This window comes from Artemia sp. Qi Xiang Cuo, chromosome 18 (assembly GCF_049724085.1).
Source record: "Artemia sp. Qi Xiang Cuo chromosome 18, ASM4972408v1, whole genome shotgun sequence".
Classification (NCBI taxonomy): Eukaryota; Metazoa; Arthropoda; class Branchiopoda; order Anostraca; family Artemiidae; genus Artemia; species Artemia sp. Qi Xiang Cuo.
The window spans coordinates 17,772,272-17,798,094 of NC_142811.1; the positions used below are offsets into that span (position 1 = coordinate 17,772,272).

General features: G+C 34.6%; 1 protein-coding gene across 1 annotated transcript in view; it reads right to left on the bottom strand.

Annotated features, from left to right (window-relative positions):
• The window catches only part of LOC148941270 (protein vav-like), a 163,584-nt gene that overhangs the window by 13,500 nt on the left and 124,261 nt on the right, over window positions 1–25,823 (bottom strand). The window contains exons 10-14 of the mRNA XM_089103854.1: window positions 14,960–15,080; window positions 12,771–12,929; window positions 9,283–9,389; window positions 6,225–6,362; window positions 3,614–3,775 (exon numbers count right to left, since the gene is read on the bottom strand). Coding sequence (XP_088959980.1) covers window positions 3,614–3,775; window positions 6,225–6,362; window positions 9,283–9,389; window positions 12,771–12,929; window positions 14,960–15,080 — 687 coding nt within the window. The remainder of the gene's footprint in view (window positions 1–3,613; window positions 3,776–6,224; window positions 6,363–9,282; window positions 9,390–12,770; window positions 12,930–14,959; window positions 15,081–25,823) is intronic.

The window sequence follows — 25,823 nt, forward strand, 5'->3', positions numbered from 1 at the left end:
TTGAAAAGGAAATCTATAAAAAGTTTATTTATTTTTATATTTATTTATCTGATCTCATGTGTAATATTTTCTTGTTGTTTGACGTCCGCTGCTAGCTATAAGCTATTATGGAAATAAAGAGTTATTATTATTATCTCCCAGCTTTACCAGAGTTGGCCATCAACGACTACAAAAGCCACACCTTGAACATAGATCAAGAAGAAGGTCGGGGAATTATTTGCTACGTCTTAGAAAATTTATCAGTCCAGAAAGTATCATCAACAACAAATGGACAGGAAATTATTTGGCTCCAGATATCAAACACAAACCAAGTAACTCTAAATTTGGCTGTAGTCCAAACAGCACAGCCGTGAATGACAAAGTACTCTTTAAAGATATTCACGCTATATGTCAAAGATTAACAGAACCAACTCTCATCACTGGAGATTTCAAATACCCTAACATAGATTGGGACCTTCCACACCTCCTAGAGCGTAGCGGGTCACCCTCACAGAGGGAATTTCTGAAGATAGTGAACGATAATTACCTAGAACAGCTTATTAGAAAACCAACAAGAATCCGAGGAAGCGACAAGCCAACACTACTGGACCTAGTCCTATGCAGTAATACGGAAATAATAAAAGAACTTACTATAGGTCCTCCCGTTGGAAAATCGGACAACGCTACAATTTACTTAGAGGTGATTATAAGTTGCGAAACTGTGAGAAAAAAAGAGAGGTGGATGTATTCAAAAGGTGATTACAATACTATGCGAACGGAGCTAGAAGTTTTCAGCTGGACTGAAATACTAAATAATACAGATCTAGTAGATGGCACGTACAGAAAGTTTGCATCCGTAATCATAGACCTCACAAAGAAGTATGTACCAATAGTCAAAATATTTAAACGACCGCCTCTAAAACGAGAGATCCTTGACCTAATAAAAACCAAGCGGCAAGCCTGGGAGACGCTCAAGCAGACTGATACCGAAAGTAATCGTAGAAATTATCGCAGAATCGCCAACAAAGTCAGGAAAGCCACTAGACAAGAAGCAAGCGAAAAGGAGAGGAAAGGCGTTTTGGAACTTCGTGAACTCAAAAAGAAAAGAACAGCTGGTTATTCCCGATCTTAGAAACTCAGCAACAAATTTAACAATCAGTGACCCAATAGCTAAAGCCAACCTACTAAATCAGCAGTTTTCCACTGTTTCCACAACAGAGAGGGACAAAGATGAAAGTCAAGAGGAATGTCAGCCACTAATCGCAGGCAAATTTGAAGAAATAGAACTGACAATACAAATGGTCTACACAAAACTAAAAAATCTAAACCCTTACAAATCAGAAGGTCCAGATGGCCTACATCCTAGAGTACTCAAAGAGCTGGCACAGGAAATTGCAGCGCCATTGCGCTACATCTTTGTCAAGTCGCTACAAACAGGGAACCTGCCTGATACACGGAAGCAAGCAACGGTGATACCCCTCTTCAAAAAAGGAAGCAAATCAGATCCAAGTAATTACAGACCTCTCAGTTTAACCTGTATCGCATGCAAAATACTAGAATCTTTACTCCACGATAATATATTACAGTACCTACTCGAAAGAAGCCGTATTTCACCCGCACAGTTTGGATTTCTCAAGAAAAGATCAGCAGAAAGCCAGCTACTTGTCGCTACAAACGCCTGGAGAAAATATATGAATAGATATAGGGATGCAGGTAGATATTTTATACTTAGATTTCAGAAAAGGCTTTGATAAAGTCTCACAAATTCAACCTTTTCGAAAACTACAGTCTATTGGTGTTGGCTATACTATTCTAAAGTGGGTTCTCAGCTTTCTGAAAGGAAGATCTCAGCGAGTGAGACTGGAGGGATATCTTAGCAGCAATGAGACAAAAGTCACAAGTGGAGTAGTTCAAGGTGGTGTTCTGGGGCCTTTACTATTTAATATTTACATAAATGATCTCCTAAATGACATAGATTCTGAGATACTGCTTTATGTAGATGAAATAAAAATCTTCCGCGCAATAACAAGCTTTGAAGATACAGAAATACTCCAGCAACACTTAAACAAAATAGCACAATGAATGAAAAAAAGGAACATGGATGTGAATACAGACAAAAGTTATCACATTCGGCTAGGCCGAAAACACATTTCTCGGCACTATTGCTTTGAAGGACAACAGATACCTATACAAGAAGAAGCGCGAGACTTGGGAGTGACAATAGACAGTGACATGACTTTCACCAAGCCCTACGAGTCAATCATCTCTAAGTCATCACAAGTCTTGGGAATTATTCGAAGAAATTTCTCTCTTACTGACTCAGCACTGTTTTCTACACTCTTCAAATCGTTATCGAGACCAATAATCGAATACGGTCATTCAACAACCAGACCATTTTTTCAAAAAGACAGTAATGCAATAGAAAAAATCCAAAGGAAGGCTACTAAATTTATTCCATCACTTAAAGACTTTTCATACAAAGACCGTTTGAAAAAACTGCCGCTCCCAAGCCTCTCATACCGATTTTTGAGAGGAGATCTTATTGAAGTATATAAAATATGCGATAGATACTATTACATAATCCTTCCTTAACAGGTAATAGCCTTCATAACCTGAGAGGTCACGAGAATAATGGCCTAAGATGTTTCAAATTTAAGAAAATCAATGAACATATTAAAGGAAATTTTATTAAATAGCCGCTCAGCAGCTACAGTGTCTACAAAGTGAATACACTACCGACGGACACTGTCAACTGAGATTCAGTCAATGCATTTAATAATAAGATTGACAATCATTATAGTGATAAAGCATTTGATTATTTAAATTTTTGTAGATAGAGGCGCAAGCCTGTTTTCGCAATATATTATTATTATTATATATATGTATATATATATATATATATATATATATATATATATATATATATATATATATATATATATATATATATATATATAAAATATATATATATATATATATATATATATATATATATATATATATATATATATATATATATATATATATATATATATATATATATATATATATATATATATATATATATATATAAATATTATATATATATATATAATTATATAATTATATAATTATATATATATATATATATATATATATATATATATATATATATAAATAATAAAAGATTATTGTTTTCAAGATAGGTAAGGAGGAGGCTTCGTAGGGTGGAGGAGGGATCTTAGCCAGGGTGTTATCATTAGGCAGCCAGGCACCGTGGCAACTTCGGGATGGTAGAATTCTATTATGCCTACTTTAAACGTTTTCATTTTTAAATTATTTCACTCACAATCATACTGAAATGGAAGCTAAACAGAGGGGGGAATTCCCAAATGAAAGACTCCCTCCCCTCATCTATCTACGAAAATCTAGGCTAAGGAACGTGCTTTGAGGTACATTATGCGATATCTTGCATTTTACTTGTGAATGCAGAAAAGGAATTTAAAAAAAAGGAAAAACATTTTGGGTTAAAAGTTTAATGAAAGAACTGAGAACCGAGCTGATGAGAAACAGATACAACGTCAGAATTAAAAACCTGTAATAAATTTAAATACTTTTTAAAAGAAAGAAAAGGAGAAAGAGAGAAATTCCTCACCCACTAAAGCTCTCACTTAAACTATTATCTTCATACCACTGAACAAGTTCAACAATTGATCTAAACCGCCTAGACTCAGACAGATAGTAAAGAACGCTTGTAGGACCTCGTTCCTTATCTTCACAGGCACAGACCTTCATATGCTTCACCTGACTGCCAGTCCTAAAATTTGAAGAGCATAAAACTAACATTAAAAATGATTAATATGGTGCTTTATTTTTTACTTGAAGGCTTCAGTTTTAAAGTGCATCCAGTACAAACAGAAAGTAGTTTTGAAGAATAGTAGTTTTAACGACTAAAGTTAAATCCCCTCAGAAGCGTCTTCATTTGCCTTTTTCAGACGAAGTGACTAAGTACCGTCAACAATACCAATGACCAGCCACTGTACGCTATGGTGATGATGGGTGGGGGGGGGGGGGCAGAGCGGCCGTATTTTGATGCATCGTGATTGGTTTATTGTGACGTTAGATGGCTAACTAGGTTGAACAAGGTATACGAAGTTAGGGCGTCCTTTCGTTTATGATTGCAAAAAATCAGGAAGCAATTGGACATGAAAAACAGCTATGAAAATTTCCCACCTAATCTATAGCACTAAAAACATTTCTATTTAGGATCCGTTTCTAATTTCATATTCAAGAACTGACAGTTTCAAACGCAAAATGTTGGCACCATGCCTTTCGCAAACCTAATGGAAACCACTGTTTTACTGTAACCGTCCTGAGCCAGTGCCAGATCTGGGGGTGCTTGATTTAGGAACCAGATAAAGGGAGTAGCAAAGGAACAGTAAATATATAGTTTATATATATATATATATATATATATATATATATATATATATATATATATGTATAATAAAATAAATATAAGAAAAATATTAAGATACAAATTAAAATTTTTTATGCGCATTTTAAAGTTTTAAACTAGTTTAAATTAATTTTACAATAGATCTAGAAAATAAAATACGGCATAGTAGCCACTGAGAAAGCAGTTCTGTACGTTATTTTTCCTCAAAACACTAAAACATGCGTATTTGATAAAACCCAAAAATAAAAACACAGGCAAACCATATGAATAAACAAATATGGGATAATTCACATATATTTTGACATTTCGGGGGGGGGGGGGCTAAAATTCAGTAACAGTGAAAAGAAAACTGAATAACCGCAACTTTTCACCGTTACTAAAGAAAGAGTCTCCTCCATTTTAGTTCAGAGTGGCCAGATGGGGCGTATTTGCGCCATTTCGACGCTTTTTGATGCGGTTGCGGAACGAGTTTTTAAAATCAGCGCATTTTTTTGGGGGGAGGGGGGGGGGGGGTAAAAAACGACAAAAGAGGCACCTTTGTTTGAATACATGTATCCACAGAAATTTCTTTAGTTTTTTTTTTTTTTTTTTTGCACTGTACCCAGAGGTATCCCAGAGACCATCCATGTATGTACTGGGTTAACACCGCTTTTTGACTACTATGTCCGTTGCGTCGGCTCTGCGGTGTGTTGTTACAGCTGAGTTCGAATTCTGGGTCTCGTATTACCAAGCTGAGATCGACCCCCTGCGCACCATAAGACTCCTCACTGCGCACAGATGTGAAACAGTAAGCAAGATAATTTGAAATTTTATTATTAACTGACAAGACTTAGAGATTTAGGTTTTTCTATTTGAAACCTGAAAGATAGAGGTATAGAGGGTATAGAGGTCTAGAGAGGACGTAGAGTAGAGAGTATAGAGAAGTATAGAAGGATAGAGAGTCTAAAGATAGAGGTATAGAGGTCTAAAGAGAAGACGTAGTAGAGAGAATAGAAAAGTATAGAAGGATAAAAAGTCTGTGCTTTTTAAACACTTTGTATATTAGAAGATATTATGTGAGATTCAGAGGCAGATGTCTCACTGTCCGGTAAACTCTATATTATCCATTAAAATTAAGAAAGAAAAGAAGAAATAGGAGAAGAAGAAGAATAAAAAAGAAGAAAAATTTATACACAATACCTACCTTACAGTACATGATTTAAAATCAAAAACTACAAAAGGGCTCATCTCCGTATGCTTGCCTTAACTAAAAAGTTGTAATTTTATATATTAATTAATTATTATATAATTCATAATTATATATAATAAATAGTTCTATATTATATTGTATATTCTTTTATATATTATATTACATAATTTTATATTATATATTATAAATTATGTAATTTTATATATAAGTTTCATAAATTAACTAATCTTAATGGCAAATAACTAAGTTTTAGTAAAGTTACCTGTTTATTCGAGGTAGTCCCAAAAAACTAGTAAATTTGTTATATTAGAGATTCTGCACACTCATACTAAAACAATTGGTAAAATTAGTGAACAGGCATATTTGATTCACAGACTTTAGCTTAATCCAATCGAAACGTACCTTTCAAAGATTGAAAATATTACTAAACCTGGGGGGAGGCAAAACAGAGAAATAATTGAAAAGAAAAGAAAAACGGTTAATCGATTCTTAATATGCGTAATTGGTAACGTTTTTCTCCTCATTAATAAGCTTACAGTCAAATTTTCAGGAACTCCAACTTCATACAAGTGGATCTTACAAACTTCACTATTTTCTACAAGTGGATATTATACTTACTTTAAGCTTAACGCATAGCCAGTATCCCCGTTCAAAGCGGCACTTGTTCTTGGAGGTCGATGCCGTAACAAAAATGTTCCATTTGGAGCAGAACTTAGTATACTGGCTGCTACATCACGATCCATTTCTCCTCCATACCTTATAAAATAAAGTCACATAATAAATAAAGTAATAATTATATTAATAAAATACAAATAAATAAAAAAAGGGTTACAGGAATGTAGATTCAGACCACTTTCTGAACAATATTTGAACTTTAGGTCTTAGCCGGTGGAACAGTGCCCACCAAATCAAATTGCCTTCTATGAATTAATTATTTTCTTTCAATTTCTAAAACACTCTGTATCTAAAGTAAAAAAAAAAAAAGTTAAAAAAAAGCCATTCCCAACTTCGTTTTTTTTTTATTCATATACAGAAGAACAAAACTGAATAATGGTTTCATGCTCTCATGGAACGGAGAAAAAGTCTGATTTTGAGAGACATCTGTTTCATAAACCTTCAAGAAAAACTTAAATTATTATATTCTTTATGCAAGAAGTGATACTTGGCGATTTTGGCCTTACAACCCAATGTAAATATAAATTTAAATATACCTTTAGATGTTTCTTCAATGTTTATTTTAATGCATCTAAATGTATCGTAAATTAGTTTTGAAAAAAACATAATATTAAACAATAGATTGTTTTATCATTGTAAAATGCATTACAGAAAACCAGTGGTGTAGGTGGGGTGGCAAGGAGGGACGGCTGTCCCCAGGCACAACCTCTTAGGGGGATGCCAAATTGAGGTTTTTGCTTTTGCCAATGCGCCCTAGCACAACCGACGTTGTGCTAGGGCGCTGAAAAACCTAGCTACGCCTCTTCAGAAAACTTGGGTGGGGATCAATAGTGTGACTCTGCAAGCTCAGCCACCGTGAGCCTGGGGAGAATACGGTATAAGCTCCCACAAAACATCTGAATCTTAGAGGTCCGGTGATGTAAAAAATACCTGGTCCTGCTGAAGCGTCCTTTTCAAACTATACAGATAAGTAGCACTTACGGTTGGATGGGGTATATTAGTCAACCACCCAGCTCCTATCATTTATATATGCATACCTGTAATATAAAAGCTTAAGTCCCTCACTCATTCCCGATCGTATGGATACTATAAGGAACGTACTAGAAACCTTTAAATTTCGGACCAGCTGATTTTGTAAAAATAAAATAACAAAGGGTTTAAATCCCCTGACCAGCTGAGGGTTTAAATCGATAATGAATTTTTGATACATTAACTTACTGGCAAATTCAAAGGCGAATTCTAATGGCAGTTTTGTGAACACTTTTTGGCTCTAGCAGCCGGTAAATCGTAAATGAATGACACTCAGCTGTCAGGGCGCCAAGGCTGTCTCTAGGAAGGGGGGTCGGGTGGTTAGGGGGTTTGACCCCCCCCCCCTCCGAAACGTTTGTCCAACTCGTAAAAACGTAACAAAAATCAACATTAAAAATATGTTATGCATTTTTTAATTTTATTGTAACCCCCCGCCCCCCCCCCCCCGAAAAAAATCCTGGATACTGCCCTGAAGGGCCTATCCAAGATTTTTATTCGGTGGGATGGCATTATTTTTTTTTTCGGTGGATGGGTTAATAAAAAAAACTTTAAAAAATACATTAAAAATGTGCTTATATGCATTTTTGGTACGTTTACGAGTCAGACAAAATTTCGGGTTGGAGGTCCAAACCTGGACCTTCCCCCCCCCCCATGGAAATGAACATAAACAAATTTGTGATACATTTTTTAATTTACTTGTGACCCCCCCCCCCAAAAAAAAAAATCTTGGATACGGCCCTGAAGGGCGTATCCAGGATTTTTGTTCGGTGGGATGGCGTTTTTTTTTTTTTTTTTGGTGGATGGGTTAACAAAAAATACTTTAAAAAACATTACAAATGTGGTTATATGCATTTTTGTTACGTGTTTACGAGTCTGACAAAATTTCGGGCTGGAGGTTCAAACCAGGACCCCCCCCCCATGCATACGGCTCTGCTGAGCTGTGCTCTATTATCAAATATATTCAAGAGCGTTAGATGGCAGACGAGGCAAAGAGCAGGTTGACCAACCTACTCTGCCCAGCAACCTGCTCAGATTAATTGTATTTCAATTACATCAACTGTCATACAATTCCCATAATTATTTATTAATGAAAATTATTATTAGTGGCAAAAAAAGGAGCGAGTAAAAACACTCGCTTGGTGACTGTTTACCTGCTCACGAATTACAACAAATATTCTTTCTTAATTAGTAATAATTCTGGTAATAAATCTATGGATTGACCATCCAGGTCATTATTCTTTTTTTCGTTATTATAAGTTGGACAAATTTAATAATATTCTTTCTGAACTGTCAGAGAGCGGCAAATGTACAGGGGGAGGGGAGGCCAAAACTGTCCTAAGCTGAAATTTTGGGCAACTTCTGTTAAAGTATAACTGGAGGAGGTCGTCTGGATATATCCTAGAAGAGTATCCACTTCCTTCTGTCCCTAATGTGCAATTCTACTACTAACAACTCACTACAGGACCAAGCAACCTGAGACTAACACAGCTACGCATGCTTTTTCTCCATCCCATTCTGGGACGACCTGCTTTTTATTTGGCCCTAGATGGTTGGTCGAAAAGAATCTTTGGCAATCTGTCATTCTTCATTTGCAGAACGTGTCCAATTCTGGTTAACAATAATATGCAAAATATTCCTTGTGGTCCATTTGTTGCGCACATGGCATTCATAGATATTTCCTAAGAATTGGTTTATCCGGTGCGCTTCACTCTCGGATGGAGCCTCGAGCTCTGTATTACTAAACAGATACAAATACAATGCACTACAACAGGTCACAGTTCCGGTTGGCAACTGACTAATTTTTAAGACTAGCGGGAAAAATTCTAGTAACTGATAGCTCCACCAGGTTCCTAACAAGACATACGAAATGGTAAAACAAACTATATGAGAGAATATTAAAGAAAAATATACTGATGAAAAGAGGATAAAAGAAAGAGAAAAGCAAAAGTGAAAGTAATTACTTTTTACTTACCATGGATATTCCTCAAGATGAAGATTCACATAATTTGATTTGGTGGGTGATTCAGGATGATTGTTATTATTATTCAAAAGGGGTGGACCAGGAGCCATTACTCTAAGCTAGAAAAAAATGAAAGAAAAAATTAATTCGTAGAAAGCAATTTGATTTGGTGGGTGATTCAGGATGATTATTGTTATCATCAAAAGGAGTGCAGCTAGGGGTAAAATCTCATCATAATTTGTTTTGCCAGGTGATTCAGGATGATTATTATTATTATTCAAAAGGGGTGGACCAGGAGCCATGACTCTAAGGTAGAAAAAGAAATTGAAAGAAAATAATTAATTTGCACAAAGTAATTTGATTTGGTGGGTAATTCAGGGTGATTATTATTATTATTCAAAAGGGGTGGACCAGGACCCATGGATCTAAGCTAGAAACAGAAATTGAAAGAATATGATTAATTCACAAAAAAAACAATTTGATTTGGTGGGTGATTAAGGATGATTATTATTATTATTCAAAAAGCATGGACCCTGGACAAATCATAATTCGATTTGATGGGTGATTCAGGATGAAAATTAGGGTTCAAAAGAAGTGGACCAGGAGCCATGACAATCAGCTAGAAAAAACATTTGAAGGATAAAATAAACTCGTAGAAAGCATTTTTTTATGCAGATAATGTTACAAAAACTCGTTCTAATACTTTAGTCTATAGAAGTTGTATTCTATTAACTGAATAGAATAAACAATGCACACACCGGAATTTTCTTCAGAAGAGAGAAGAATTGAGAGCGAATCCAAAAGCTACAGATATATACATATAATGATAATAAAACAGATACCACTCTTAACCCCCTTTCAACCCGAACAGGCATACACAATTTTCTTCTAGTTCTTAATGAATTGTAGTGTTTTCACATAATTGCACAGAATTTTAAACAATTATTACAGACAAACAAAAGAACAGGAAAATTAAAAGTCCATGTCCATTGCAATCGAGGGGCTAAACAGATGTTATACTCGCTGGACGAGAAACTGCTGTAAAACCATCTGCAGCAGCACAGGAACGGGAGTATATAACACTATGTCCCGATATTTTCTTAAAGAGTTCTTGGAGCAGAGCGGGTATCCCACTTTATCTTTTATTAATATTATTGTTATATATTTGTATAGGATGTCGTAAGAAAATATGTAAAGGAAATGGGAGCTTCTTGGGAGGGTGTAACAAGGTAGGTTTTTATTATACCGGAATGGAGGAGGAGCGCGCGTAGCTGTGTTGGCGGCTTGGTGCTGCAGTGAGTTGTTAGAAGTGGTAGAAGTAATGGTATTTTAATCGCTTATCCGTTTTTTTAATCGCTTTATCCGTTTTTATTCGAGCGAAATATTTAAGTGCATTAAACAAACTGATTTTCACAAAAGGAGCACCATTGACTAATGAGACCAATTTTTTTTAAACGAACAAAAAAAAAACAATCATTGCAGGGTTTTATTTTTCGATCCGACACCATTTTTAGGGATTCAGGGTATTTTTTTTTCTTTTTTGGTTACTATGGGGCCGTGTTCGTCTTTTACTAGGTTGCAGTTATAAATAATATATATCGCACTTATATAAGTATTATTTAAGTGCGTATAAGTATATATATATATATATATAATATATAATATAATATATATATATATATAAGTGTGTGTATAATACGTATACTGTCAGGAGTGGGGTTAGGGGGCCCCCAGAAACAGGTCAAAATCATGATCCCAACATTTTCTCAGGTGGTTTTTCACTTGGAACATGGCGGCAGTCCGTTTTTATTTTGTATTAGTATTTACGCAATTATTCAAATAAGTTAATATATACTCTTTAAATGAATCATTTATTAACGTTATATATTAAATTGAACCGTTATTATTCGATTCAAAATTTTAAAAGTATTGAAAAAATAGACTTTCCAAAAAAAAGGTATATCCACTGATTAACCGAACCGATCTCTGAAGAAGATCAATAAATGAACGAAATAAATAACCATTTTAGGTGAAAGTTTTCAAGTAGACCTTGGACGGTAATCCATCTTTATGTTATAACAGAATATAAATAATTATTAAACTACATTTTTATATTCACTAAATATGACATTTAACAACATTTTTCACTCATTTAATTCAATTAAACGATTTTACTCAACGTTTTTACTGAGCGGATCAACGATTTTGAAAAGTGTTAACCATATCATTGTATAAAAAAATCGATAAATGAACGATAGATCAAATAAGGAAAGGAATACCATTGACTAACTAAAACTCATCGATCAATTTGATCGTGCATTGAATAAAAAAATCGATAAATGAACGATAAATCGAATAAGAAAAGGACTATAATTGGTTAACTAAAACTTGTCGATCGGTTTGATCGTGCATTGAATAAAAAAAATCGACAAATGAACGATAAATCGAATAAGAAAAGGACTATCATTGACTAACCAAAACTCGTCGATCGGTTTGATCGTGCATTGTATAAAAAAAAATCGACAAATGAAGGACAAATCGAATAAGAAAAGGACTATCATTGAATAACCAAAACTCTTCGATCGGTTTGATCGTGCATTGTATAAAAAAAATCGACAAATGAACGATAAATCGAATAAGAAAAGGACTATCATTGACTAACCAAAACTCGTCGATCGGTTTGATCGTGCATTTTATAAAAAAAAAATCGATAAATGAACGATAAATCGAATGAGAAAAGGACTATCATTGACTAACCAAAACTCGTCGATCGGTTTGATCGTGCATTGTATAAAAAAAAAAAATCGACAAATGAACGATAAATTGAATAAGAAAAGGAATATCATTGACTAACCAAAACTCGTCGATCGGTTTGATCGTGCATTGTATAAAAAAAAAATCGACAAATGAACCATAAATCGAATAAGAAAAGGACTATCATTGACTAACCAAAACTCGTCGATTGGTTTGATCGTGCATTGTATAATAAAAATCGATAAATGAACGATAAATCGAATAAGAAAAAAACTATCATTGACTAACCAAAACTCGTCGATTGGTTTGATCGTGCATTGTATAATAAAAAACCGATAAATGAACGATAAATCGAATAAGAAAAAAACTATCATTGACTAACCAAAACTCGTCAATCGGTTTGATCGTGCATTGTATAATAAAAAACCGATAAATGAACGATAAATCGAATAAGAAAAAAACTATCATTGACTAACCAAAACTCGTCAATCGGTTTAATCGTGCATTGTATAAAAACATCGACAAATGAACGATAAATCGAATAAGAAAAGGACTATCATTGACTAACCAAAACTCGTCGATCGGTTTGATCGTGCATTGTATAAAAAAAAATCGACAAATGAAGGACAAATCGAATAAGAAAAGGACTATCATTGACTAACCAAAACTCGTCGATCGGTTTAATCGTGCATTGTATAAAAAAAAATCGATAAATGAACGATAAATCGAATAAGGAAAGGACTCACTGTAGGCGAAAGCGCTCTAAAATCATCGGCAACAGCACTAGAAGGGTAAGATACGGACAGAGGTCGAGGAGGTAATTCCGGTGGTCTTGTGCCACATTTTTTCACAAGTACTAGGCAAGATTTATGGCAAGATAGTCCACACTTACTACATTTATAACCCTGAAAAAAAGAGAGAGATATCAGAAAATCTATGCCAAAAAGGAACAAAAAAAGAAAAAGGAGAAATAAAAGAAAAGAAGAAACAGAAGAACATATAAGAAGAAAAAAGGAATAGTAAAAGAAAATGAAATAGTAGCAAATCAAACTAAATAATCCTACTGTTTTGAAAAAAACATATATTTGAGCTGTTCAGAAGCCAAATCGACTTTCCTATGTTTAAACGTTTATAATTTAAATTTAAGTTGAATTTATAAAAAAAAAAAAAAAACTACGTGGGATAAACCTGCACAATCGGTCTGCCAAAAAATAGATCGAACTGATTAACTGAATACCGTTGTACCATCGAACTTAGATGCATTCTAAAATATCTTAAATACTGTGAAATATTCAAAGATATCTTTCGAATCATACAAGCTGTGGGCCTGACAGTAAAAAGTAAAAGTAGCCGCATGACTCAATTGATTTTCTCTCAGGATCCTTTTAAAAGTAAAGTACAAACTTAAAAACAAAATTTTAAATTTCTTTACAAGTTCTAGGATAGATTTATTGCAAAATAGTCGAAACTTGCTATATTTACAACCATGAAAAAGGTTTAAATTATATTAATTAAAGGTCTACTCAATTATTATTAATTAAAGTTTGTAGTTATTAATTTTTAATTAATATATTTCTTAATTTATTAACTTAAGTTATTAATCAAATATTATTGATTAAAATAACAATAATTAAATGTTTTAATTTAATTAAGGGATAGTTTCAGAAAAAGAAACCTATCATTTTTTGTTTTCATTTTAACCAGGAATTTTCCCAAAACACAGTAGCCTTCAAATATAAAAAAAAGAAGATAAAATCAGAAAAAATTGTCATTCTATATGAGGTAGATTTGACACACACGCTACATTTCTTACAGTGACTCAGGAGAGAAAAAGTATGACACAGATAGGACATTCAAACAACAGAATTCGAAAATATTACTTAATTAAAAAATTTTCACTAACTTTTTTCTCCGTCTCTGGATTTATGCAAAAACACCGAAAGCTCAACTCACAACTTACAGCTCAATGCACAAACTCACTAAAAGCACTGCAAATCAAGAAAAATCCGTATTTGAATCGAGAAAATCCACGAAACCGACACGGAATTTTTTTAATTTATTGGAAAATGCGTTATTTTTTATGTTATTTTAACGGAAAAATAACGTTATAAAAAAATCCTACTTTTATTCTATGAAAAGTAGCTTTCATGAATACATGTGATTACAATGTAATCACAATATGAGTAGTCCATGATTTAGCACAGCGTAGATGCACACAATTTGAGTCACTATCATGAACGCACAAAAGCAAGTGGATAAATAATAAAAAAATCAATTTGATATGAAGTCAATTATTTTGTAGGAAAATAATCCTTCTGTTGACATTTTGGGTCTTGCATTTACTTTAATCCCATGGTGATTTTGTAAGACCTTATTACAATTATTGTATACATATATATATATATATATATATATATATATATATATATATATATATATATATATATATACATAAGTTTTTTTAAAACATACATTTTATTTTTTGATTTTAAAGTGTAGATTAATTTAATCTTTTCTCTTTTAAATGGTTATGTCTTAGTTTACTTCAATTTTTAGCGTTTAAGACGCCTAGTTTTAAAGAGGCAAAATATCTGTCGTGTTTGTCGTTTTTCTTTTCTGTCTACTGACCACAGGCCCCTTGTTTTCCTTCTTTTATTTTGTTGAATTTTTTTCTCTTTGTGTTGTAATGGCTGGCCAGTTCGGCTTTATATATTTTATTTGATAAACAAAAAGGATTTTAAAAAAAGGCACTAGAGGAAATGCGATGAAAAATGTATAAGAAGAAGAAGAAGATACAGAGTAAGAATAAGAAATGATAATAGAATAAGAAGAATAAAAATAAGATAGAACAAAAAGAATAAGAAGAGGATAATAGAATAAAAATAATAGAAGAAGAAGGAAAGAATGATTGAAGGCAACCTTTTCTAGTGATTACCTGATAAAATACACCTTTCATTAGTCGACAACACTGAACACAATTTTGAGGTATCTCAAATGTATGCATTTCAAAACGATGTTCCATGTTAGGGGCGATTTCAGCGGGTTCAAGATGATCCCTAAAATTCAACATTTAATTTACTAAAATACGTCTATATATCTAAATACCTCTTTGACAAGTCTAAGTACGTTTATAGGTGAGATGTAGTCAATTTAATAAGTTTAATAAAATACGTTGACTTCAAATTTAATTACATTTGTTTTTCTTTAGTGAATATTTTAGCAAATGCACCAAATAAAAATTCCGTCTTATCTTTTTTATTAAACATATTTTTTTAGGAATTGAGAGCAACGTATGGACCTAAACTTCGTCTTATAAACTTCCGTCTTATAAATTTTTTTAGGAATTGAGAGCAACGTATGGACATAAACTTAGTCTTATAAACTTCCGTCTTATATATTTTTTTAGGAATTGAGAGCAACGTATGGACCTAAACTTCGTCTTATAAACTTCCGTCTTATAAACTTCCGTCTTATAAATTTTTTTAGGAATTGAGAGCAACGTATGGACCTAAACTTAGTCTTATAAACTTCCGTCTTATAAATTTTTTTAGGAATTGAGAGCAACGTATGGACCTAAACTTCGTCTTATAAACTTCCGTCTTATAAACTTCCGTCTTATAAATTTTTTTAGGAATTGAGAGCAACGTATGGACCTAAACTTCGTCTTATAAACTTCCGTCTTATAATTTTTTTTAGGAATTGAGAGCAACGTATGGACCTAAACTTCGTCTTATAAACTTCCGTCTTATAAACTTCCGTCTTATAAACTTTTTTAGGAATTGAGAGCAACGTATGGACCTAAATTTTTTGTTCACATTACAAAAGCTTTACCCAATGATCCAAATTAAGAAAATTTCAGGATGGGAGACTAAACTCAAATGAAATTCATTATACTGAATAATATTACCTTCACTAACACCAGAACTACAAAAAACCTACCATATATGACAGTAAAGAGTAAGCGTAATATTGAGTTGAAATTAGATCCCAAGGGGACCAACTCCATTCTATCTTGACTTGTTTTTAAGACAGTACTTGCTTGTATTTGTGTTTCTTAATATTAAATAATTATGGTTGATATTCTTTACATAAGAGGAGGAGTTTATTACTAAATATTCATCTTGCTCAGGAAGGTCAAAATTTTCAATTTGTTTCATAGGCCCCAAATATTTGTGATGTATTGTCCTCTCAGGTAAAAACTGTAACTGGTCTCGGTAATTTTCGAAAAACTTTACTTTCTGATTGCTTTTGTTGGTTACTGTTATAAAACACGCTCTTATCTCCGAATGTACTAAATAGAATAAAAAAATTACTACCAGATAATTAAAAAAAAAAAAAAAATGGAGCAAAAATGCAAGCGTTGGGCCATAATTACATATTATATAAAAGTTCAAGGATCTTTTTAACACCGTCAACAAAAATGAATATAAATACTTGAAACACTAAGATTATTAGGACAAACTGATGAATTTTTGTGTCATGACTACCCCACAATTTCATTTTAGTCTTTAAACAATTTTTCTGGTCTTTTTAGCAATCCATTTTCACCCACCATATTCGCCAAATTTTTCATTTATATCTAAATTCTATTCAAGGACTTCTCAAGACCTGCAACTAGTCAGGACTAACGTAGTTATGAGACCCCGCCTTCCTCTCCTTCAAAAGAACTAAAGTCATGTCATTAGCTGTGAGCGAACAATCAGAGTCAACGTTATAGTATCTAAAGGCCTATATTAAAATCGTTTAGTTGAGTGACAACAATAACTAATGAATCCTGTGATTATAAATGGATCATATTTTAAATGGCTTATTCCAAAAACGTTTAACAGTGAAAGTAATAACTAATGAATTAATTAGTTCTAACTGAACCATATGCTGCCGAGTAAAAAGAATCTACTTATCAAACTTAGACTAATCCGAACCATGAGATGTGGATGAAATAACTATTACGATATTCGATCTCTGACCTAAAGGGATTAAGTTAAATAAAATCGTATAAAAAGGAATTTTTGGTAAAAAAGGAAATTTTTGGCTCATATGAACTTTGGTTCATGTTTTATGTTTCCCATTTATTTATTATTGCAAGGACCATTTTATTCTTAATCGATTCATTATGGATATTATTATTGTTGCGGCCCGAGGAAGTACGCTGACTTGCTTGATTGCCATTTTTGTTCTTCTTTTTCTAGTTACTGCTACTGCTAACAATTTACCACAGCAGCAATGCACCTGAAGCGGCATAGCTAAACACAGAGGAAAAAAAGTTCTTTGTTTTCCCCGTCGAAGAAGAAATAATAAAATCAAGTAGAAATATTCAAAATGGAAGATGGATTGATGACATTTTCGTAAGAAATCATTTTTTTTTGTGTTCAAAAGACACGAAAGAGCAGATGTCGACATGATGTGAACTGCCCTCGGCTTTGTAACACTAACACAAACGCGGCTTAAAAACAAGCGTAGTAGCAAGAACTTGAATAAATTGTTAAGAAAAAAAAAATCGTATAATCATCTCAGCACAAAGATTATCCACCAGATTTACCCAGACCTCACCTAACCTGCCAAATACCAGGGCCTGGTCTGGTCCTGGCTCTACTCTAGTTCAGAGAAAGTGATAAATGTTGGGTCAAAGTGATAAATTCCATTTCGTCCAGTGTCTGCTACCTTTACCTTGGTTAAAAGGTAGCGGAGATGCACCACTAATTTTCTGGGTAACGACTAATATGTTGAATAGGAGCAAAAAAATAAGGAATCTAATAGTGAAGGGTGCATCCAGGATTTTTTCAGGGGGAGGGGGTAGTTTCGGGTTTAGGGTCTCACACAAAAACTTCAAAAGTGCATCAAAGGTTTGCTTACAAATATTTTTGTGTTACGTAGCATTTTGTTACGTTTTTACGATTCGGACATTTTTTATTTATTTATTTTTTTGGGGAGAGGGGGGTCAAAACCCGGTAGGCCCCCCTCCCTCCCTGGATACTGAATTGCTAATGATGTTAATTTTATGACAAGGCAAGTTAGACTGGAGAAGAAGCATCAACTTTCTATTGCTCTTTTCTTCGAAGCAAACGGTTAGAGGCAGAAAAAAGAGATGAGGCTGACTTTGCGATTGTCGAGCACATTTTGGACCCAAACCTGAATACAGTGACCGAAACATCCATTTTGCAAAAAGGGCCTAAGTCCACGCTTTTCAAAAAATGAGTTAAACATATGGTTCGAAAGAGTTCAAAGAGATCAATCGATTTGTCAATTCAAAATGGACTTATCTGTAATTATGCCATAGTTACAAATTTTTCCAAAAGGCGCAAGTTCAAATTCGGGAAAAGGCATTACGCCAATACGGCCTAAATCTAGTTTATCCAGATAATGAACCAGTTTTTTCAAGAATAGTACTGGAGAAGCAGAGACTGTCTGTTAAACCTGTTAAATTGGGATATTTGGCATCAGAGGCAACGCTGTAGCGTTGCCTATAGTAAAGGCCATACGGCTCAAATGTTTTATTATTTATTTATTTATATTTTTTCCCAGAGGCACTTCATATGGAAGGGGTCGTCGTAAAAACTTCAAATGGGGTTCATTCGATTGGAAATCGAGAGTTTTAGTGCGCTTTTGAATATTCTAAAATGATTGGAGGGCAACTACCCCCCCCCCCACGCCCATCATTCCCCGAAACACAGTCAATCAAAATTTTGAGATAGCCATTTTGTTCAGCGTAGTTGATTTCCAGATAGAAAATATATTTTTGAGGAGGATACTCCCCCACAACCCTCAGGGCAAGGGTTTTAAGTTATGCCCTGGGGGCATATAAGGCTTTTATAGAAGGCGTTGTCGTAGAAACTTCAAAACAGGCTCATTCGATTGGAAATTCAAAGGGCTAGTACCCTTTTTAATAGTCGAAAGTGATTGGAGGGCAACTAGAACCCCGCCCCCCCACGCCCATCATTTCCCCAAACACATCCAATCAAAATTCGGATATAGCCATTTTGTTCAACGTAGTTGATTTTCAGAGAGAAAATATATTTTTGAGGAGGACACTCCCCCACAACCATCAGGGCAAGGGTTTTAAGTTATGCCCTGAGGGTATATAAAGTTTTTATAGAATGTGTTGTCGTAGAAACTTCAAAAAAGGCTCATTTGATTGGAAATTTAATGGGCTAGTATCATTTTTAATGTTCAAACGGGATTGGAGGGCCAATAGCCCCCACCCCAACGCCAATAATTTCCCTAAACACATCCAATAAAACTTTTGATATAGCCATTTTGTTCAGCGTTGTTGAATTACACATAGAAAATATATTTTTGGGGAGAATACTCCCGCACAACCCTCAGGGCAAGGGTTTTGAGTAATGCCCTGGGGACATATAAGGTTTTTATAGAAGAAATTGTCGTAGAAACTTCAGAACGCGCTCATTCAATTACAAATTCAAAGGGCTAGTTCGCTTTTTAATAGTCGAAAGTGAATGGAGGGCAACTAGCCCCCCCCCACGCCCATAATTCCCCCAAGCACATCCAATCAAAATTTTGAGATAGCCATTTTGTTCAGTGGAGTGGATTTCCAGATAGAAAATATATTTTCGAGGAAGACACTCCCCCACAACCCTCAGGGCAAGGGTTTTAAGTTATGCCGTGGGGGCATATAAGGTTTTTATAGAAGGAGTTGTCGTAGAAACTTCAAAAAGGCTCATTCGAATGGAAATTCAAAGGGGTAGTGCTCTTTTTAATTTTAAAAAATGATTGGATGGCAACTAGCCCCCCTCTCACGCCCTTCATTTCCCCAAACACATCCAATCAAAATTTGGATATAGCCATTTTGTTCAACGTAGTTGATTCCAGATAGAAAATATGTTTTTGAGGAAGACACTCCCCCACAACCCTCAAGGCAAGGATTTTAAGTTATGCCCTGGGGGCATATAAGGTTTTTTATAGAAGGCGTTGTCGTAGAAACTTCAAAAAATGCTCATTCGATTGTAAATTCAAAGGGCTAGTGCCCTTTTTAATAGTCGAAAGTGATTTGAGGGCAATTAGCCCCCCCCCACGCCCATCATTCCCCCAAACACATCCAATCAAAATTTTGAGATAGCCATTTCATTAAACATAGTTTTAAGTTCTGGAAATTAGGTCTTTGAGGATGACAACTCCCCCACAGCCCTCAGGGCAAGGGTTGTAAGTTATGGGGCATATAAGGTTTTGTCTAGACAACGTTGCTGTAGAAACTTCAGAAAGGGTTCATTCAATTGGAAATTTAAATGGCTAGTTCCTTGTTTAGTAGTCAAAAGCGATTCTATGGCAACTGACACCCCTTCTACGCCCACCATTTTCCCAAACACATCCATTCAAAATTTTGGTATAGCCATTTTGTTCAACGTAGTTGAAAGTTCTGGAGATTATATGTTTGAGCAGGACACTCCCCTACAGTCATCAGGGGCAGGGGTTATAACTTATGCCATGCGGGCATAAATAGTTCTTACAAAAGGGTTGTTGTTATAAACTTCATAGAGGGCCCATTTGATTGGAAATTGAAAGTTCTAATTTACTTTTTAAGTGCCACAAGATATCGTACGGTAACCCCCGCCCCCCCCCCTCACAACCCTTTTCTTCACCAATGTATCCCATCAAAATTTTAAGTTAGCTATTTTATTAATAAATAGTTCAAAGATAATATAACAAAAAATTCCGGTGTTGACACAACCACCCAGGACCCGGGGGCGGGAGCTGCAAGTTATGCCCTGGGGGCATATATAGGTCTCATGGAAGGGATACTCGTATTAAATTCAAAGAGGGCTCATTTGATTGGAAATTGAAAGTTCTAGTTCACTTTCTAAGAGTCAAAAGAGATTCGAGGGCACCTAGCTCCCCCCCCCCCTCCACGCTCTTTTTTCCTCAAGCCCATCCGATACGAACTTTGAAATAGCTTTTTTTAAAAATAGTTCAAAGACCATATAACGAAAACTCAGGGGTCAACACAGCCCCCCAGGTCCCGAGGGCAGGTGTTGTAAGTTATGCCCGGGGGGAATATATGGTTCTTATTGAAGGGATGCTCGTAAAAAATTCAGAGATGGCTCATTTGATTGGAAATTGAAAGTTCTAGTTAAGTTTTTTCGAGTCAAAAGAGATGGGAGGGCAACTAGCTCCCCCAAGCCCATTTTTCCCCAAATGCATCCAATAAACATTTTGAGATAGGCATTAAGTTAAAAATTTCTCAAAAGTCCGATAACAAAACTCAGGTGTCCTCACAACCCCCCAGGGCCCGGGGGGGGGGGGGCAGGCGTTGTAAGTTATGACCTGGGGCATATATTGTTCGTATGAAAGGGATGCTCGTATAAACTTCAGAGAGGGCTCATTTGATTGGATATTGAAAGTTCGAGCTCACTTTTTAATATTCAAAAGACATCCGAGGGCAGCTAGCCCCCAACCCACCTGATGAAAATTTTGAGATAGACCTGTTAAAAATAGTTCAAAGGTGTATAAACTTCAGAGAGGGTTCATTTGAATGGAAATTAAAAGTTGTAGTTCATTTTCTTAGAAAGAAAAAGATCAGAGGGCAACTAGCCCCTCCCGTCCTCAACGCCTTTGGGCGTATCGGATGAATAAACCCATCCGATAAAAATTTTAGGTGACCATTTTGTTAAAAATAGTTCAACCATCCGATATTAAAACTCCAGGGTCGACACAACCCCCCAGGGCCCAGGGATAGGCGTTGTAAGTTATACTCTGGGAATATATATGGTTCTTATATAAGGGATACTCGTATAAACTACAGAGAGGGCTCATTTGAATGAAAATAGAAAGTTCTAGTTCACTTTTAAAGAGTCAAAAGAGACCGAAGCTTAATCTAGTCCCCCCACGCCCTTTTTCTCCCAAACTCATCCGATAAAATATTGGGACAGCCATTTTGTCAAAAATATTTGAAATGTCAGATAATAAACATTCCGAGGTAGACACTAACACATTTTTCACCTTGATGTTGCTAAACTGATACCAGTTTGCTTGCATCGATTAATGTTTGATTTTTTTTTTTTTAAGTTTGATTTTTTAATAAGAAATTTTTAAAAACTTTAAATTTTGCAATCAAAAACCAATAAAAATTAATTTAAAAACTTTCCGAAAAATAATATTTTCAAAGAAAAGTAAAGGCCATTTTAAACTTAAGCTCAGCAGATACAAATACCTTTTAAAATTCAAACTCAAAACGACCAGAAATTACTATTAAAGAATAAATGAAACCCAAAACGAACAGAAATTAAATAAGCAATCATGGCAAAAACATACAACAAGTAATAATAAAAATGAATAAATAGATCTTAAAGCGAGTAATGCTTAAATTGAATATGAATATCAAGCTTAAAACGAAAAAAATGTTTTCCTATTGAAGTATAAATGAAACTTAAAACGAACATAAATTAAATAAGCAATCAATGCAAACAAACATAAAATAGATATTAATTTAAACCAATAAACAAATTTTAAAATGAGTGAAACTTAAATTGAATATACAAATCAAGCTTGAAACGAACAAAAATTACTACAAACAAGTGTTTGGGTATGACCTCCTTCTCGCACTGTAAAAGTCTAAAAACCTACTGCGTCTTTGGCGCTTTACTGAAAACAAATTTTATGACAAATGTTTTCTTTTGTACTTAATATTGAAAATAAACATTAAAATTATAGTAAAATTTTGAACTGATGAGCTTTCAGCAATTAATACCATTATACATGAAATATTCAGTTTAATTTATTAGCTCTTTTTAAAGTTGTTAAAGACGAATATAGTTTAGCTACAGACAAGTGTTTGGATACTGCCTCCTTTCCTAGCTGTAAATAAAAACCAAAAACCTACTGCGTCATTGGCGCTTAACAGAAAACGGATTATACTAGAAATATTTTCTTTTCCAGTTCTTACAGTATTGAAAATAAAAATACAATTACAGTGAAATAAATTCTGAATATTCAACAATTATGGATCTTTTAACAATTAATATTATTATTCATCAATTATTGAAATTAATATAGCTTATACTTTACAATACTGTACAAGACGCATATAGTTTTCAGTTAAGCGCCAGTGACGCAGTAGGTTTTAGAGCTTTACAGTGAGAGAAGGAAGTCATACCCAAACTCTTGTTTGTGGCGATTTTTGTTCGCTTCTAGTTTTATTTGCATATTCAATTTAAGTTTTACTCGTTTTATGATGTATTTAGTCGTTTACATTATTATATATGGTATGTTTGTTTTCATTGATTGTTTATTTAATTTCGGTTCGTTTTAAGTTTCATTCAATTACTTCAATTGGAAATTTAATTTTTTTTTCATTTTAAGTTTGATATTCATATTCAATATAAGCATTACTCGCTTTAAGATCTATTTATTCATGTATATTATTACTTGTTGTATGTTTTTGCTATGATTGCTTATTTAATTTCTATTCGTTTTGGGTTTCATTTATTCTTTAATAGTACTTTCTGGTCGTTTTGAGTTTGAATCTTAAAAGGTATTTGTATCTGCTAAGCTTAAGTTAAAAATGGCTTTTAATTTTCTTTGAATAACTTATTTTTCGGAAAGTTTTTTATTAATTAATCACATAAAGAACTAAGAGGAATAGCTTCAAAGATAACCGAGTTTGGCGTAGTTCAGACACCCCATTCAACCTTGGCGAGACAAGCCCACAATAGGTCGAATGAAATCGATTTTGTAATTTATCATGGATCACATTAGCTCTTTCCCTGCTTTTCAATCCAATTATTCGAAGGACTCAAACCTCCGGAAAGTACCTGCCTGCAAATTTGAATATTGCGAAAACATTTGACCTGTACAAGGCTAAGAGTGAAGAAGAGAGTAGAAATTTCATCCATTCCTCAATAGAAGGAAGTGTTTTATGAAAACTTTAATCATGGATTCAAACCTCCAGACTAAGATTCATGTGAACTATACCAAAGCTTGAAAATGAAAATTCAGGCAGATCCTGATCCTGGATATCCTGCAATCCTCAAAAAACATCAGCACAGAAGTGGCTTTAACCTAGCTTATGACAGAAAAAAAGAAAAAGCACTGAAATCAGGAGGAATTTCGGAAGTCTGGACATTTGACATGCAGCAATGCCTTCCAATCCTGGATGTTAAGGCGATAAAGTCTTCTATAAGCACCAGCTCTGGGCGCACAATTTGACAGTGCAAGTTTCAGGAGATGGAGAGAAATCGCACAATTGTTTGTGGAAAGTCAGAAAAGGGAGCTAGTGAGGTCGTCTCCGCTTTATATTTTTTGCTTGGCCAGGTTCGGCGATATCTGAAGCAGGTTGTACTTGTCTCTGATACATGCATTGGCTTATTGTTACTGGAATGTTGTCTTACTTTGTGTCATAAGTTGCTGTAGGAGATCTAGAAGTAATCAACCAGAAGTTTTTCGGACCAGGTCACAGACATCTAGAGTGCAATTCGGACCATGCAAGGATAGAGAAAGCAAAGAAAAAAAAACATTCAAGTCAACGTGTATGCTGACTGGGGAAATGTCACCAGGACTGCCAAAGGCAAGATACCTATGAATCCTCATCTGACGAAAAAGGAAAACAATCTTGGATTTTACTGAATTCTTCAAGAAACTTTTTGTCAGAAGTAACAGTGACGTTGACAAGTTCAAGTGGGCTGAAATCCGCTGGTTCCAGTACATAAAGGATTTAGGAATAGTATAGTTCAAAACTTCCCCCAATGAAAACGATCCATTTCGAGCCATAAATTTACGAAAAAAAGGGGTCACGTTGCTACCATCCCAATTCTTACCCAAAAGTTTCCAAAGGTCAACGCATTCAGCAACGCCAAGTACAATGACCTTATCTCTCTTCTTCCCTTCTTTACCTATTTACCTTCTTACCTTCTACTTTACCTACTTTAGGCATAATCCTTTAGGCTAAAGATTATGGGAGTGTAATGTCCTACTTTAGGCTAAAACAAATTCAATCCCTCCAGTGAGTGGGATTCAGTTCAAGTCAAATTCCAAAGTTTTGTATTAAGTAATAATGAACTACTCCTTAGGTATCTCAGAGGATTTCCATTGGTTTTGCAGAAGGCTTCTGTATGGTAAATTGCTTTGCGAGTATATTCCACACGAAGCCGAGCTTCCCAATGAAGAATATTCCTCTTTTGATTAATTTTGGTTCGTCTTACATATTGAATTGGAAAACTTGGAATTTGGAGCATCACTGTATCCGATGCGAAAAGTGACTTTCCTTGTTGTTCAAGATGAGGGACTGAAAATTCTCGTAAGCGGGGATTTTTGGCTACAAAGATTTAGAAGGTGCAGTTTTCATTTCAATCTGACGTTATTTTTTTGGAGTTTCAGGCTGTTTATCAGAACTTACATATATCTGTTTTCGCTACGAACTTTCGTCATTAAGATTAATCGAAATAACTGTTACCAATCCTAAATCGGCTTCAATTGGAGATTCTTCCTTACTTGACAATTTTTTAAACACATTTAGCTTTTGGTTACTATGGGCTAGAACCCGTTCTTTACTAGATTGCCCCTACGGGAACAGTGGTGTAGCTTGGGGGGGGGGAGGCAGCAAGGCGGACAGCTGTACCCAGTGCAGCCTCTGAGAGGCACCAAACTGACTTCTTTCTCTTTAATTTTATGATCTACATACATTGTGGCAGTGATGGGGGGGGGGGGGTGCCAATGTCCCCCTGTTCTAAAACCTTAGCTACCCAATTAACGGGGACAACCATTATTAAGTTTTTTTGCTATTAACAAGATGGAATTTATCGTTCTTGTCGTCTAAACTTTTACCTAGAACGCTTTAGTCCTCTGCATAATCT